Genomic DNA, 15,843 nt, shown 5'->3' with positions numbered 1-15,843 from the left:
CTCAGATCCCGTACACGAGGATGAAGGTAATTTGAGTGTGGTGATAATCCTGGTTCTGTTCTCCGTGTTCATCCTCACCACCGTACTTTCCCTCATCTTTATTGTTTGGTAAGCCACCCACAGCCATCTGTATGCTGCCTTTTTACCTGTCTGTAACTGTGCGTGAGTGTTTATGTCTGTGTCTTTGTTCTTCTCTTATTTCCAGGATGAGACAGAGGCGGCGCGAACACGCCACAAAGCAAGAACTCACCTCAATGGTCAAGATGAAGTCGGTGGCAATCTAATGACGTGACGTACATTCAGAGAGCAGCCGTTTATTTTCAAGGTAATTCATTCTCAGAATGTAATTTTTGTCTTATTGCACATGTATTATGAATATTATCGCTTCTCTATAAATTGTCAGATAGATTACCGTATTGGCCCGAATATAAGATGGGGTTTTTTGCATTGAAATAAGACTGAAAAAGTGGGGGTCGTCTTACATTCGGGGTCTAGACGTTATACCCATTTACACCACTAGATGGCGCCAGATATCTTTAAAGCGAATGCTGAACTTAACTCCCCAGGCCAAAGCGAACCAATGTCACAAAGAAGAAAAATAAAAATAGCAGTAGCATGAAGAAGAAAAAAAAAAATAGCGGTAAGAAAGAAAAGAGAAGAAAATAAGAGAAGAGATAACATAAAATGGAGAAACGTAGCGACAATCTGGAGAAAAGTGGGTCGAAGAAGTTAGGATGCAAACTTCAAGATCATGATTTGAATGAGGCAAAATAACATGCTTCTTCTCTCAAATATATTGTTATAATCATTTGTTTCAGATGTACTGTAATTATTTTCTGTATAAAAATGTAATTTGGTGTTAAAAAAAAGTCTTTTTTCAAATTTGTTTCAAAGTCTTGAAAAAGAGGGGGTCGTCTTATAATCAGGGTCGTCTTATATTCGGGTCAATACGGTAATAAAAGAGCACAATTAGGGGAATTGTCTCTCAGATTTTAAAACTACTGGACAACATCCTCAAAAGTCAGTTAGACCAGCAAAGAGATGTTCTGCTTAAATGCTAAAATAAAAGTCCAAATAGATCAAAGAGCTTCCTTAAAAACATTCATACAGCCCCTTAGACAGGCAGCCAACTTGTGATTATATGGCTATCCCACACACACACACACACACACACACACACACACACACACACACACACACACACACACACACACACACACACACACACACACACACACACACACACACACACACACACACACACACACACACACACACGTGCACTCATAGATTATAACCCTGTAAGTATGCCTATATATCTCTCATCCAGCGTGGCTATTTAAGTGCGTTCTTTCATGGCAGCGGCTCATTACGTTTAGATTTATACATGTTTTGTACAGTAGAGTTGCTTTCCCCCACTTTCCTGTCCCATCTTTCTCCATTTTTTTTTTCTTTAATCAACTTATTTCCTCTTGTTTCCTCTCAGGTTCATTTGAAGCATCTCCTACCTGTCAGCTCCAGTAGTGAGTAAGCATCTGCCTTTTACCACCGTGACACACCGCCGACTGTCCACGTCCGGCTACTTCAAGCACAGCAGATCAGTCCGACTAGCGTCCCTGACAGCAGAGATAAATCCCCTGTGAGGGTCCACAGTGGTTTAGTCATCCAGCTGTGCTGCCGGTCACACATCAGTAGACAGAGGTGTTCACTCCTCAACAGGACATTCACTCACAACTGACTCTGCTCCAGGTGGACCAACTCTTCGGAGTGCCTTCTGAACTCTTTAGTAAGTTACCAACCAGGACAAGACGTGCAGCTGCCAAACAGGAGAACATAGGATTTTATTTTCAGACGATTGTGTCCTCCTCCTCCTCCTCCTCCTGCACCACCAGAACTTTACCCCCTTCTTTTATTTTGTTTCATGAGCTTCTTTTTGAGGAGGAGCAGATTATTATGCGTCCATTCTTACATCGACCGACTCAATGCTGTGAAGGAAGCATAACCTCTACCAGTGTGTGTGTGTGTGTGTGTGTGTGTGTGTGTGTGTGTGTGTGTGTGTGTGTGTGTGTGTGTGTGGGTGTGTGTGTGTGTGTGTGTGTGTGTGTGTGTGTGTGTGTGTGTGTGTGTGTGTGTGTGTGTGTGTGTGCGTGCGTGCGTGCGTGCGTGCGTGCGTGCGTGCGTGCGTGCGTGCGTGCGTGCGTGCGTGCGTGCGTGCGTGCGTGCGTGCGTGCGTGCGTGCGTGCGTGCGTGCGTGCGTGCGTGCGTGCGTGCGTGTGTGTGTCTGATGCCAAAGCAGCAGAGATGGGCATTAAGGCCTCGGCGTGAGAGTTGGAGTTGGGACAGAGAGCAGTCTGTCATCTGTCCCGGGACTGAGGGACATGATGGACTCATAGGGTCAAGTCTAACATGGGCAGGTTGGGTGATACAGACTTTTATCTCATTTATAATGAATGCGTTTGTGCTGCATCATTGTTATGTTGCCTGGCATGTTGAAAACAGGTAGACTTTCTTTTTTTTTACCGCTTTCCTTCCATCCATTCACTGTTGGTTATTTTTGTGAGACTAAGACCCACAAGACGAGGACAAGGGAGAGACGCCAGCCGTTCAGAAGTCACCAGCGTCGGGACACGATCGATATGAAACTAGTTGACAGATGCAAACTAGTAATCCTAAACATGAGGCAATTCAGTAACTTATCAAACCAAGTTGAAAACGATTATCTAAACAGCATTGCAGCGCTCAGAAACATAACCTCTACATGTACTTTTACATTTTATCATTTTAATTCGTGGAATCGTTTATGAAAAAGCAATCAACCACTTTATCTATAAAACTTAAAAAAGAAGAAGTTGTGAAAAAAATCTGGTTTATTTTGTCTGGACTCCTGGGTGTCGTCTTAAACACGTGTAAAATTATGAACTGAAATTATTGGAAATTGGAAATTATTATTGCAAATTTCCCCTCTGTGGGACTATTAAAGGATTTCTTATCTTATCTTATCTTATTGATTTGACGAGTTTAAACCCTGTTAGAAATAGTGACGTTACGTTTTTAAACAAGAAGGCTGTGAATGTGAAGCCTTGATCAAGGCTTAACAGCTAGAAACATGCAGTGGGGCAGTTAAAGTTTATAAGCACTTAGCTTTAGAACATTAGAACAGCTTTCTCTCCAATAAAATTTAACCATTTAACTTAAAAATGCAATGGCAAAGGTCATGACTCAGACTCACAGATGGTTGCAGAGACTTTTCCTAATCGTTTAACACTACATAAAACAAACAAACAAATGAACGTGGATGCAGAGAGAGCAGCGTGTGATGGGTAATGTGAGGAGAAGCCACGGGTTTACTGTGCAGCTTCTGCCTTTGACAAGCGGTTCCTTTCACTTAAAGGGAGGTGGTTTGTGGACGGTTACTTTAGATGTTCTCATGTGGTCAATCCACCGCAGAGAGAGCAGCGAGGAACATGGTGATTGGGTTACACCACGACAAAAAAAGTAAAGTAGTCGTTAACCGGTTAGTTAACGTGATGGAATGATGGGAGACAATCTTGCAGTCTAAAACTGTATCACTATTCAGCAACTCAGAGAAATGTTTGACTTGTGTGTGGCCAGCACTGAGCCTCCGAAGATACTGTACCAGTACAATTCACACACCGTCGTCCTGGTGAACAAGCTGCTGCAGATGGAGACAACACTTCTCTCTCTTTCTTTCTTTCTTTCTTTCTTTCTTTCTTTCTTTCTTTCTTTCTTTCTTTCTTTCTTTCTTTCTTTCTTTCTTTCTTTCTTTCTTTCTTTCTTTCTTTCTTTCTTTCTTTCTTTCTTTCTTTTTTCTCCTTCGTTTCTTCAGATCCAAATGTATGTTTCTTTCTTATTTGTGTTGTTTTTCGGTGCATTTAAGTCAAACTTTCTCCAGTTTGACAACTGTATTGTTCTCTAAAGCTAGCTCCACATATTATGCATGGATCCAGTTGAAGCTTACTTGTATATGATTATTGTATATCACACACATGTATGTTATATTGTATGTGGTGTCTATGTCTATGAACATGTTATTTTTTGAGAGGGTTAGATCCACAGACATGGTTTTCTCAGTCCTTTATTAATTGTGCCTTTTTATGGGATCTTTGATAGAATTCGTGGGTAAATAAAATTACTATAAAGTACGTTTTTCATGGTTAAATTCTAAATAAAGTCACAATTATAGGGTCTTTTAAGTCAGTTTGCCTCAGAAGACTCGTGAGCGAGGATAAGCCATGTCTGCAGAGCCTCCCCAGCGTCAAGTTGTTGTGTCTTTCTCCCCAGTTTTATGAAGCTGTGTTACAGTACAGTTACTGTATGGATAATGTGTTTACTGAGTCGATCTTCATCTAACGTGCGTCACTTCAATGCTCAGCTTACTTTTCCTCTTTTCTATTTTTTTGACAGTCTGGTGAGCCACAAACAAATGCTTTTTCAGCTCCACTACAATTTTTCCCTCAAAATTTCCTCTTCGAATTAACAATCAAATTATCGGATTGAGATCTTTACCATTTTTGAATGCGTGGAGTTAAATAGTTAAAATATTCTGAGCTTTTTGGAATGTGTGCAAATCTGAGCTCTAAAGGTGACACAAAAGGACAGTCACTCTGTCATATTTGATCATTTATTGGAAAACTTGTTTATTTTTTACATTTTAAACGGCAAATGAAAATAACATGTTTTTCTTCTTATAAAATTTCTTCATACATTCTCAAAAGCAATTTAATTAAATTGGGGTTTTTTGGCGCATCGATTGGAATTAATGTTCCCTGATTTTTGTGGTTCACAAGCTTTCTTTCTGTTCTTTGTTCAACTTTGGACACATGTAATGACACATTTCTGTTCTATGTCAGTGTTTTGTTTGGGTTTTTTTTCCGTTTCCGTGGACGGGCTTCATTTGCAGGGCAAACGGTAGATGGAACCCGTGGCTTTTAGTTACTACAACTCAAACTGCACTCAGGCAGCCACTCAGATGTATATAGTCTGTTTTTTCTCCTGCTTTATGTGTACAACAGATATCACCATAAGCTGTTTTATTTTTATGTTTTTCTTCTGTCCTGTTATGTTTCTGTGAAATAAATTACTATTTTATCACAACTTTGTTTCCAGATATCATCTCATGGTCCACAGGCTTCTCTTGGGTATCCTTCATTTGTTTCCTAAATCTCTGTTTGTATCTGCTGCTCAAATTGACTCAGTCTTGGGTTGGTTTGTGGATAAAACACCAGACTGCTGTTGTTTATGGTTTGGAGTCTTCAGAAAACTGACCAGATCTCTCTAAATGTGCACTGCTTCTTTCAAAAAACTTTCAACATTGTACTCATGATTGTGTTTGATGGTTCTTCAAAGCAAAAGCTGCTTCCTCTCTCGTCTTTGTGAAAGTGGCTTTCAGGATGTACACCACAAATTAAATTGAACTTCCCATCATACAAACGTGCAGGGTCTGGCATGCTGAGGCCCAAGTTTGGAATTTAAAGGATTATACGTCCTACTATTTTCTTGGTTGTTATCAATGAGAGGTGGGCTGCTTCCAAGTCTTCATAGTGGAAGAAGCATTTTCTGATAAGTAGTTGGTGGTTGACCTGAGATCTTGCAGTAAAGTGTGAGTCCAACCTCTTCCTTCCTGCTCTCCTATGGTTTTTACCAATTAGCCCTTACAGTTCAGCACAATGACTTTGATAAGAGACTCTGTGCAAAGTATTCAGAAGTATTCTGAAATCTACATTTATTATTTGATTTTGTCTTAAATTGAAATAGGGAGGAAAAATAATGTAAACTGTACTACCATAAATCTACCACAAGATGGCAGTGTCTGGCATTTCTGACAATCCAAATGCCTTTATTTTCAAAAGGTCTGGTATCATACATAATTTGTTAACGATGTTCCCTGCTTTAACACACACTGATACAAATGATAATGTCATTAGCAGACGTGTGTGGTCTTAACGACCAGCTGATGGTGATCATTAATCATTAATCTGACACAGCTGTGTTTCTGCAAAGAATTCGCATCGTCAATTCCTGGTCTTGATTCGTTTAGCTGCAGGATAACTTGCAGTCACATTATCAATTTAAACTATTTTCTTAGCATAAAGGATTAGGTTTTTGTTATTAAATTCGATATTTTTTATACTACTTTTTATGTGAATTTCTTTTTGACATCAAACACAAATGCCCTCCCTGATCGAGTTTAAGATAAATCAAGTTTTTTTACTCTGGTAGTTTTTTGTAAACACAAAAATGAAGAGGCTCAATCATGAAGAATTTTTTTTATTCAAAAAAAAATCTGATTATTGTGACAAACTGGATATTCATTATAAATCATTAATTGAGTTAAAGCAGCACAACGTAACTTTCAGCTTTTTTTGAGTTTGGCGGCTCCTTTGGACAAAAGCGGTAGTGCTTTTGTCACAGGGGTGGTTCAAGTCCCCAATTAAATACTTTCGAGGGTGAGCAGCGCTTAGTAACCCACAACAAAAAGCAGGAGTGCAGCAACAGACATTTATTGCTCCAAGACAGTTATAAAATCAGGGGTGGGGGAGTCACTAAAAATAGAACTGTTTCTAAAATGGCCAATCCATAAAAGGTTAAAAAAGGTTAAAGATGAACAGTCTCAGTCTTTCTGGGCTCACTGTCCTCCAGTGCCCTCTCCCTGTTGGCCCACGCCAACAGGGATCCCCGGTCCGAGTCCGCCGGGGGCTCCCCAACCACCTGGGCCCCCATGGGCCTCTGTACGTCAGTCCATCCACTCTTGTTCATCAACTCTCGTCCCTCATGGGCCTCTGTCTGTCCGTTCAATCTCCCAGCTTGAATGTCTGCCTTGAATATATAAGGGGAAGGAAACCCTCCCCTCGTTCACCATTGGTCTAGGGGGGCCAGCCTGCAGTGGTTTATTGGCCACTGCAGCTGTCTGTCAGGATTCAGTTGATTGTGTTCAGCTGTGTCTAATCAACTCAAACAAAAAGGTAATTGCATGCCAACTCAAAAACAGAAGAAGTTACATTTCAAACAATAATAACTAGACAAAGCAACAAAACATGCATGCAAATAAAATGTTACACTAAAATTCCAAAACAATAAAACGATTAAACACAGCCTGACACTCAGCATGACACTTTACCAGAAAGAACACTACGTTTCCCATGAGCACCAGCACGTACTGCCGGAAAACTCCTGTCCCGTCGCTGCATTTGTTTTGATAGCGAATGAAGACGGGACAGACTTTCAAAACTACTAGATGGAACGCAAAAAAAAAAGATGTTAAACTGCTGGAAAGGAACTGGAATTTACCGGGATACCTTAAACAAGGAAGCCAGGGAGCGGTATATGGAGAAAATAATGATTATTAACGGTTTGGGTCCATATGAAATCCCTATCAAAGAGTGGAGCTCCGATGAGGATTTACTGCTGCAGTTCTGCAGAACCCACGTCTCCGGCTACCTTGTTTAGGAGTGTTTGGCAGCTGCTTTGGTAAATGTTTGACTCGCCATGTGTTTCAATAAATTAGTATAATAGTACAACATACAGTACATGTTTTGTGTTACTCTTACTTTTCTTTTCTTTTTTTTTTGATTGCTATATTATGCTGAAGAGGCTCCGAGGCGTGAGCAATATTTTTGTTTTCCTCGTGAGATTATTTTTTTCCTCTGCAGCTACAAATAGAGTTAATATTTTTTCCTTAACGTACTACTTTTATCTGAAGATTGAGGTTAATTGCACTGCAGAGAGCTGGCCAGCAACTGCGTTTAGCTGGCGAAGTCGGGAATAAAACCCGTGTTTTGATCCGACCCCGGTCTGTGTGAGTGTTTGTGATCATGTGTGGAAGGTGTTTGGTCGTTACAGCCGCGATCCAAGCGAGCCGACGACTCTTTCACTCTTTTACTTTGTTATATCAGATACTTGGCCTGCGTGGTTCTGCCTCCGAGCAGGAAAGCGGTGAAAAGTTAAACCATTAGGATCTTTTCCCGACGTCTGTTGTGTGGAGCTGCTGCAGCAGCAACGGTTACCAGCTTCTGCGGAGCTGCACTCCAAGCCCCGCCCATTTTCGTCTCGACTACGAATCGGGAAGGAGGGGGAAGTGACGTATGCCGTAAAGCAGTCAAAGCCATAAAGATTTGTAGTTTTTTAGTGTGGCAGGGTTCCTACCATGCTCCTCAAAGTTACATAGTCCCAGTGAAGGTGATACAGACCCCTCAGACCATGACAGTGGTGTCATTAAACCTGTTGGAAGTTGATGTACCATCACAATGACTGGAAATATTATATTAAGGTTGAAAAGCTACGTAGTGTCGCTTTAATGGAAACATCAATGCAAAAACAGAACTGCCTGGGATAACCAAATGTGCTTATTCAAAAACAAATTAAACCAAAAAGACAAACATTCCCCTAACTAAACAAAAAAACACTAGAATCAAAGCAAATGATGCCTATCAGGCTTTTAACTGACTCATTTAACTCTTTATAATTTTCTATGCTCACCCCTATTTTTATTGGATCTTACTACTTTGTTTTATATTAATCTTTAGTTTATCCTGTTTTATTATCTCATTGTTTTATCTCAATGTTATATTTAAATGTATTATTTGTTATTTATGGTCTATTTTATACATTCTATTGTTTTATTCTCTCAGTTTCTAATGTCTTGCTCTTTAGACCTACTCTTAGGATTTTATGTTACACTTCTATACTCTTTTAGTGTGTATTTTAACTTCATAGTCTATCTTCTCCTGCTTTCTTGCAGCTTTTATCTCCAGTGTTTCCTCATGGGGAGCCTCCATGCTGGGAGTGACTCTGGCCTGCAGGGGGTCGTCCTGGGGGTCGTCCTGGGGGTCGTCCTGGGGGTGGTTCTGGTTCTGGCCTGGATGGTGGTGGAGCTCTGCACCACGGCTTCACCGCTGTGGTGTGGACTCCTCTATCCGTCCGGGCCGGGACGGTCTCTGTGGAGGCCCCTGTTGGGGTTTTATGTTTGTGTACTGTTTTTATGTAAAGCACTTTGTGCTGCATTCTATGCATGAAAGGTGCTCTATAAATAAAGTTTGATTTGATATAATTAACAATCATTTCAAGTGGATAATCAAACTATATATGTATAATTTAACAAGGAACGAGAAAAAGCTTTAAAGTGAATGAGAAACAAGCCACATTTATTAATACAAAAAGAAAAATACACACGATAAACAAATATATACATTTACATACAAAAAAACAAAACTATATATAAATTATTAAAAAAAAAACTATATACATTTATATACAAAACCTCCATTTCTTTTGTCCTTTCATCCCCTCCTTCCAGTCCGTCACAGACTTGCCACCAACAGCAGCGCAGTACGACGTGCCCCCGATGCGAGTGTGTCCTGTTTCCAGTTTTTGAGGATCCTTGGCCAACGCCGGAGCAGGGACGATCCCGGTTCCCTGCTCCAGCACCAACCAAGTACAGACTCCGGATCAGTGACGGAGCTCTTACCACTGCGACAGAGTCCTCTGATTCAGCTCAAAGAGCTGAATGTTGGTCTGAGCATCAGCCTCGGGCTGCCAGCACCGTCTCCCTGATGGACACGTAGTCTCCGTGGATGAGGGACCAGCGGGTCTTCATGATCCTCCCACGCGTGTGGCGGCAGGATGGAGACGGCAGAGCTGCTGCAAACGGCCTCCACCAGGCGGCTGCATCTGGCCCGTCTGCAGGGCCCCAGTTGAGTGGGAGTAGCAGCTGGAAGACAGTGGAGGTGAGACGCTGTTCAAATACAGCACACGGCAACATAAGCACCAGAGCTGTTTGAAATGAAACTCACCGCAGGAGACTTTCCTTCCCCGCCCAGTAAGTGTTCTTCCCCTTTGCTACCTTGAACCCTTGGACTGTCTGTCCTGGTGTCTGGACGGGTAGACGACTGTCCGCTTGTCCTGCTCTGGCAGGCGTTGCCAGAGTCTGTCTACCCGTCTCTCTCCGAGCCCCTGGAGACTCTTGGCTTCCACCATCTTCCATCTGCCCAGGCCAGCTTCAGGACATGCTGAAATCCCAGCTGGCCATCAGGACCCTGGAGCTCCTCCTGAGGAGGAAATGAACAACAAAAAGACCGTTGTGAACAAATAAAACTGGAAGCAGCCACAAACAACACGATATTAAGAATGCTGTTTGCTTCTCAATCATGTAGATCTTCTGCAACACTGTACAATGTTTTTGTCTGTTAAAGTCAGCTGTGAGTGTGGTGGTTACCTCAGAATCTGAGTTCTGTGGAGCGGTGGGGACAGAAGGCTGAGGTGAGAGAGGACATCCCCGTCTGCTATAGTTAGAAGTTTGTAACGGGCTGGTCTTAAGGGGTGCCAGTCAGAGTCATGTCTGACAAATAATAATAACTTTCAACTCAAAATAAACAGACCTTAAGCCCGTACAACAATAGGTGATAGTGATTCAAATACCCAACATACAATAAATAAACAACCATTCAAACAAGACACAGCACAAGTTTCCATTTGCTTCTTTGTATTTCAGTCCAATAACTCAGTCCTTTCCATATACTCCAGGAATTCCGGTCATTCCATTCCCGACTGTGTATCCCAGCATACAAAATAAAGCCAATCCGGGTTTTACCACGGATCCCCACCCTACAGGCAACCAGGAAACAGTTACAGTGTGGTTATTGGGTGAATGGAGAGGGGCGTGAGCGGCTGGATCTGTGAATGGACTGTGACGTCAGGTCAGCTGGGTCGCTACAGTCCTACCCCCTTAGTGAAAGCCGACCAAGGGTAAGGACGCTGTAGTCATCCTGACATGGGTTTAGCATTCGCCTTAGATGACACTTGGGTTAAGGGGGTCACTTTCTGACTCAGAGGAGCAATCAGGATAGTCATCCTCTTGTCGTCCTCCAGATCCATCCCATCCACCCCGGGAAGCAGAAAAGGTGGTGTCTGGGAACCCCAGGAAGTCCTCTTCCTCTGAGTCTTCCAGAAAGATTTCCAAAACGCGCTTACGCTCCCGCTCCTCCATCTCTTGAGCAGAGGGGTAGCAGGGCTTCAGCCGGGAAACATGGACGACCTTCAGGTCCTGCCCTGAATCCTCCAGAACCACCTGATAATTCACCGGTCCAACTTGCTGCACCACTCTATAAGGTCCTTGCCATTTAGGGGCTAGCTTCGCAGTGAAGGACTTTTCGGCTTTGGAGAGGGGATGGGCTCGGATCCAAACTCTGTTTGATGGCTGAAACTCAATGTCTCGCCGATTTTTATCATAGTTTCTCTTCTGCCGACATCGCGCAGAGTTTAGGTTCCTATAGGAAATAAAAACATACTGAGTTGCAGCCCTTGAAGTCTGGCTTGAAACAGAGACAGAATCATAGAGACATACAGTCATTAACATGAATGTCACGGTGGAAACGTTAATTAACGATATTATTATCATACTAATCACTCACTCATTCATCTTCTCCCGCTTTATCCGTTCCCGGGTCGCGGGGGTAGCAGCCTCAGCAGGGATGCCCAGACTTCCCTCACCCCAGACACTTCCTCCAGCTCTTCCGGGGGGAGTCCGAGGCGTTCCCAGGCCAGCCGAAAGACATAGTCTCTCCAGCGTGTCCTGGGTCTTCCCCGGGGTCTCCTCCCGGTGGGACATGCCTGGAACACCTCCCTAGGGAGGCGTCCAGGAGGATCCGGTACAGATGCCCAAGCCACCTCAGCTGACTCCTCTCAATGTGGAGGAGCAGCGGCTCGACTCCGAGCTCCTCCCGGGTAACCGAACTCCTCACCCTATCTCTAAGGGAGCGTCCAGCCACCCTGCGGAAACTCATCTCGGCCGCTTGTATCCGCGATCTTGTCCTTTCGGTCACTACCCAAAGTTCATGACCATAGGTGAGGGTAGGGGCGTAGATTGACCGGTAAATTGAGAGCTTCGCCTTTCGACTCAGCTCCTTCTTCACCACGACGGTCCGGTACATCGACCGCATAACTGCGGACGCTGCACCGATCCGTCTGTCAATCTCCCGCTCCATCGTTCCCTCACTCGTGAACAAGATCCCGAGATACTTGAACTCCTCCACCTGAGGCAGGACTTCTCCACCCACCCGGAGAAGGCATGCCACCCTTTTCCGGTCGAGAACCATGGCCTCGGTCTTTGAGGTGATGATTCTCATCCCTGCCGCGTCACACTCGGCAGCAAACCGCCCCAGCACATGCTGGAGGTCCCGGTCTGATGAAGCCAACAGGACAACATCATCTGCAAAAAGCAGAGATGAAATCCTGAGGTTCCCAAACCGGATCCCCTCCGGCCCCTGGCTGCGCCTAGAAATCCTGTCCATAAAAATTATGAACAGGACCGGTGACAAAGGGCAGCCCTGCCAGAGTCCAACATGCACCGGGAAAAAGTCTGACCTACGGCCGACAACACGAACCAAACTCCTGCTCCGATCATACAGAGACCGGACAGCCCTTAATAGAGGGCCCCGGACTCCATACTCACTCAGCACCCCCCACAGAATGGCACGAGGGACACGGTCAAATGCCTTCTCCAGATCCACAAAACACATGTAGACTGGTTGGGCAAATTCCCATGAACCCTCGAGCACCCTGCGGAGGGTATAGAGCGGTCAAGTGTTCCGCGACCGGGACAAAAACCGCATTGTTCCTCCTCCAGGTTCGACTATCGGCCGCAATCTCCTCTCCAGTACCCTGGCGTAGACTTTCCCGGGGAGGCTGAGAAGTGTGATCCCCCTATAGTTGGAACACACTCTCCGGTCCCCCTTTTTAAACAGAGACCACCACCCCGGTTTGCCACCCCAGCGGTACTGTCCCCTTCCTCCATGCAATGTCGCAGAGGCGTGTCAACCAAGACAGCCCTACGACATCCAGAGACTTGAGGTACTCAGGGCGAATCTCATCCACCCCCGGTGCCCGGCCCGGCCATCATAATATATTATAATAATAATAATAATAATAATAATCTAATGCTAATATTATACATACCATATTTAACATGACTGCTGTTTTTAAAAACTAAAAACACTGATATGAAAATGCCCCCCCGTGAAATTTTTTGAGCATAATGCATTTAAATGCATCAATCTGGTGCATTTTGAGAACCTAGAATAACAATTTAATAGGGGTAATCTGATCAGAATGTTTGGAGCTGATCACTGGAATGAGTGAAGTTTGTGCAATTTTTTAGTGTGAGGTAGACGACGATGTACGTGTGAGAGAATCATGCTGGCAACACGCATACTTCTATTTCACCATCTCATCTCATCATATGGCATCATTATTAGCTATAACAATTAAACACACAGCAGTGTATAAAAGCCTATATCATTATACTGTACTCAATTATGACTACAAAGATATCAACTTTAGAAAATCTTATTTATTGTTGCCACAAAGACTTATTTATGCTTGCTTCACTGAACACAATGCAAGCCATATTCATTGTAACAACGTTAGCTTCAACATTTGTACACTTTCTCACCTTGTTCTGCTTGCTCACTTTCCCTGTCCTCTCTCTCTTCATTGCTCTCTCTCCCTTGACCTGACAATTACACATAATTATTTTGTGTGTGTCTGGTTTGCACTGTTTTGTGTGTAATGTATTAAGCACTATCAAGAAGTCTTAAATATCTGTCCACATTCTGACCGGGTTCACCTTTCTCTCTTCACTCCAACAACAGGCTCTCTCCACCCTGCTCTCTCTCCTGTCCCTCCATATCATCTCCTGACAATCACATAATATATGCAATAATTATACTACTACTACTAAGAATAATGATGTTTACTTGTATAGCACCTTTCACAGATAAAAGACAACAAGGAGCTTCACACAATAAGACAGAGTAAAAGGTAAAACAAAAAAAAAGTAAAAGCTGTGAAGCCATGGGAAGCTTAAAAACACAGTTTTAGTAATGGCTACACTATACACATATAATAATAAGAGTAAAGTATTTTTGATGAATAGCCTATTTATGAGAAGGGATTGGGAAAAATGCATGTTTGATAAGACCAATAGCACGAACATATGTGTGATATTGACTATGTGTCAACTTTCTCACCTTGTTCTTGCTCTCCTTTCTCTCTTTATTCCCTCCCCCTTTTTTTCTGTCAACCAAAGGGTCTGCAGCATTTAAATTTTAATTCATTGTCTATTGGATGTGGGCAATGCAGTCGGCAGGTAGCCAACATAACATTTCTCAGCTGAAAAACTTGCGAATATCCATCTATGGGAAATAACAGAGATTGTCAGTGAGTGAAGGTTTGTTAAAGTCTTGCTTTAATTCATTAGTAGTATGTGCTGGTAAAATTAAGTCAATTCTATCAGGAAACGTGGTGAAATTATAATAAACGTGGTCAAATAATGCTCCCACCGTAGAATCACCATTGTTTTCTTATTCATATAAATATAGATACAGGTAGCACATTCTGACCAGAGCTGGGTAGAGGAGCCAAAAATTGTACTCAAGTAAAAGTACTGAATAATATGACTCAAGTAGAAGTAAAAAGTAGTCATCCAAATAATTACTTGAGTAAAAGTAAAAAAAGTACATGGTGAAAAAACTACTCAAGTACTGAGTAACTGTTGAGTAAAGTCTGATCTTTTTTAACAAATCATTCAAACAGACAAAAGTACAAAATAATCATCTTCAGGCAAGTTAAATCAATAAAATAAATTAAAATTAATAAAAAAATATTTAAATTAAAATAAGCTTAAAGTAAATTCAAGTACTTTAATAAATAATAAAATAACAGAATAAAAAAATTAATTAAGCACAAGTAGCACAAAATGTCAAGCCATTGTACTTTTCTTTTTTAACCAGCAGAACTAGAACAAACATGAACTCATATAAACTCTGTGTGTGTTTGAGTCTGTGTAAATGTGACAAAACATGCAAAAACTAACATTTTTCCCAAAGAATCACCCAGTGATGTCATGAGATTGGCGGTACGTGGATAAAAGGGATAAAAGAAAAGTAACAGCTCAACGTAGCCTAATGTAGCGGAGTAAGAGGAACAGTTTCTTCTTCACAAATCTACTCAAGTAAAAGTAAAAAGTATAGTGATTCAAAACTACTCCTAAGTACATTTCCCAAAACTTACTCAAGTAAATGTAACGGAGTAAATGTAACTCGTTACTACCCACCTCTGATTCTGACAGGCATATTTAACCATCAAAGAAATAACGCTCCCACCGTGGAATCACCATAGTAGTCGCTAGTAGTCGCGAGTTGTAGTTTCTCATGTGACACACACACACACACACACACACACACACACACACACACACACACACACACACACACACACACACACACACACACACACACACACACACACACACACACACACACACACACACACACACACACACACACACACACACAATGCTTCCTTCACAGCATTGAGTCGGTCGATGTAAGAATGGACGCATAATAATCTGCTCCTCCTCAAAAAGAAGTTCATGAAACAAAATAAAAGAATGGGGGTAAAGTTCTGAATGCGTTATTAATGACCTGCCTGGTTAAATAAAGGTGAATAGCCGAATGAATATCAAATAAAGCGATAGAATTGTTTTTTTTTCTCTCTTTATCATATAATTTTCACAAAGTGTAATGCAATTCATGTCATGGTAAATGTATTTTGAAGGATCAAATACTCGACAATCCCATATTATCCTTTTTACATCGTGCAAGAAATGATTGGCGTCGCAATCAAACTTTGAAAATCTACTGTGCGCATGCGCAGAACCACAAAGTAGCATTTTCTGGCAGGGAGCATGGAATGGCAAAACACCGGCCGAAATTGTTGGTAAAAAAACAACAAAAACGGTATTTTACGATATAAAGTTGGAAAAACACC

At 42.3% G+C, this 15,843-nt stretch overlaps 2 protein-coding genes across 3 annotated transcripts in view; one reads left to right on the top strand and one right to left on the bottom strand.

The window, feature by feature from the left end:
* il11ra (interleukin 11 receptor subunit alpha) overlaps window positions 1-5,115 on the top strand; it is a 68,988-nt gene extending 63,873 nt beyond the window's left edge. The window contains exons 10-12 of the mRNA XM_061734390.1: window positions 6-108; window positions 206-325; window positions 1,487-5,115. Coding sequence (XP_061590374.1) covers window positions 6-108; window positions 206-284 — 182 coding nt within the window. The 3' untranslated portion in view covers window positions 285-325; window positions 1,487-5,115. The remainder of the gene's footprint in view (window positions 1-5; window positions 109-205; window positions 326-1,486) is intronic.
* A 4,076-nt stretch (window positions 5,116-9,191) lies between these two features.
* Window positions 9,192-11,732, bottom strand: LOC133454734 (uncharacterized). Of its 2 annotated transcripts, XR_009783431.1 has the most exons (3): window positions 11,427-11,732; window positions 9,810-11,282; window positions 9,192-9,727 (listed from the first exon to the last, which is right to left on the bottom strand). XR_009783431.1 is itself a non-coding variant. In XM_061733459.1 (2 exons), exons 1-2 carry the CDS (start codon window positions 11,621-11,623, stop codon window positions 10,805-10,807), a joined length of 675 nt encoding a protein of 224 aa, XP_061589443.1. In that variant the 5' UTR covers window positions 11,624-11,732; the 3' UTR covers window positions 9,192-10,804. The 2 variants fall into 2 exon arrangements, 1 of the variants encoding a protein (XP_061589443.1); XM_061733459.1 differs by having other exon boundaries at window positions 9,192-11,282.
* Between the last annotated feature and the right edge of the window lie 4,111 nt (window positions 11,733-15,843).

The sequence above is a fragment of the Cololabis saira genome, chromosome 11 (genome assembly GCF_033807715.1).
Source record: "Cololabis saira isolate AMF1-May2022 chromosome 11, fColSai1.1, whole genome shotgun sequence".
NCBI classification, from domain to species: domain Eukaryota; kingdom Metazoa; phylum Chordata; class Actinopteri; order Beloniformes; family Belonidae; genus Cololabis; species Cololabis saira.
The sequence above is the reverse complement of the archived record's forward strand: the minus strand, read 5'-3'. Positions and strand labels throughout refer to the sequence as shown.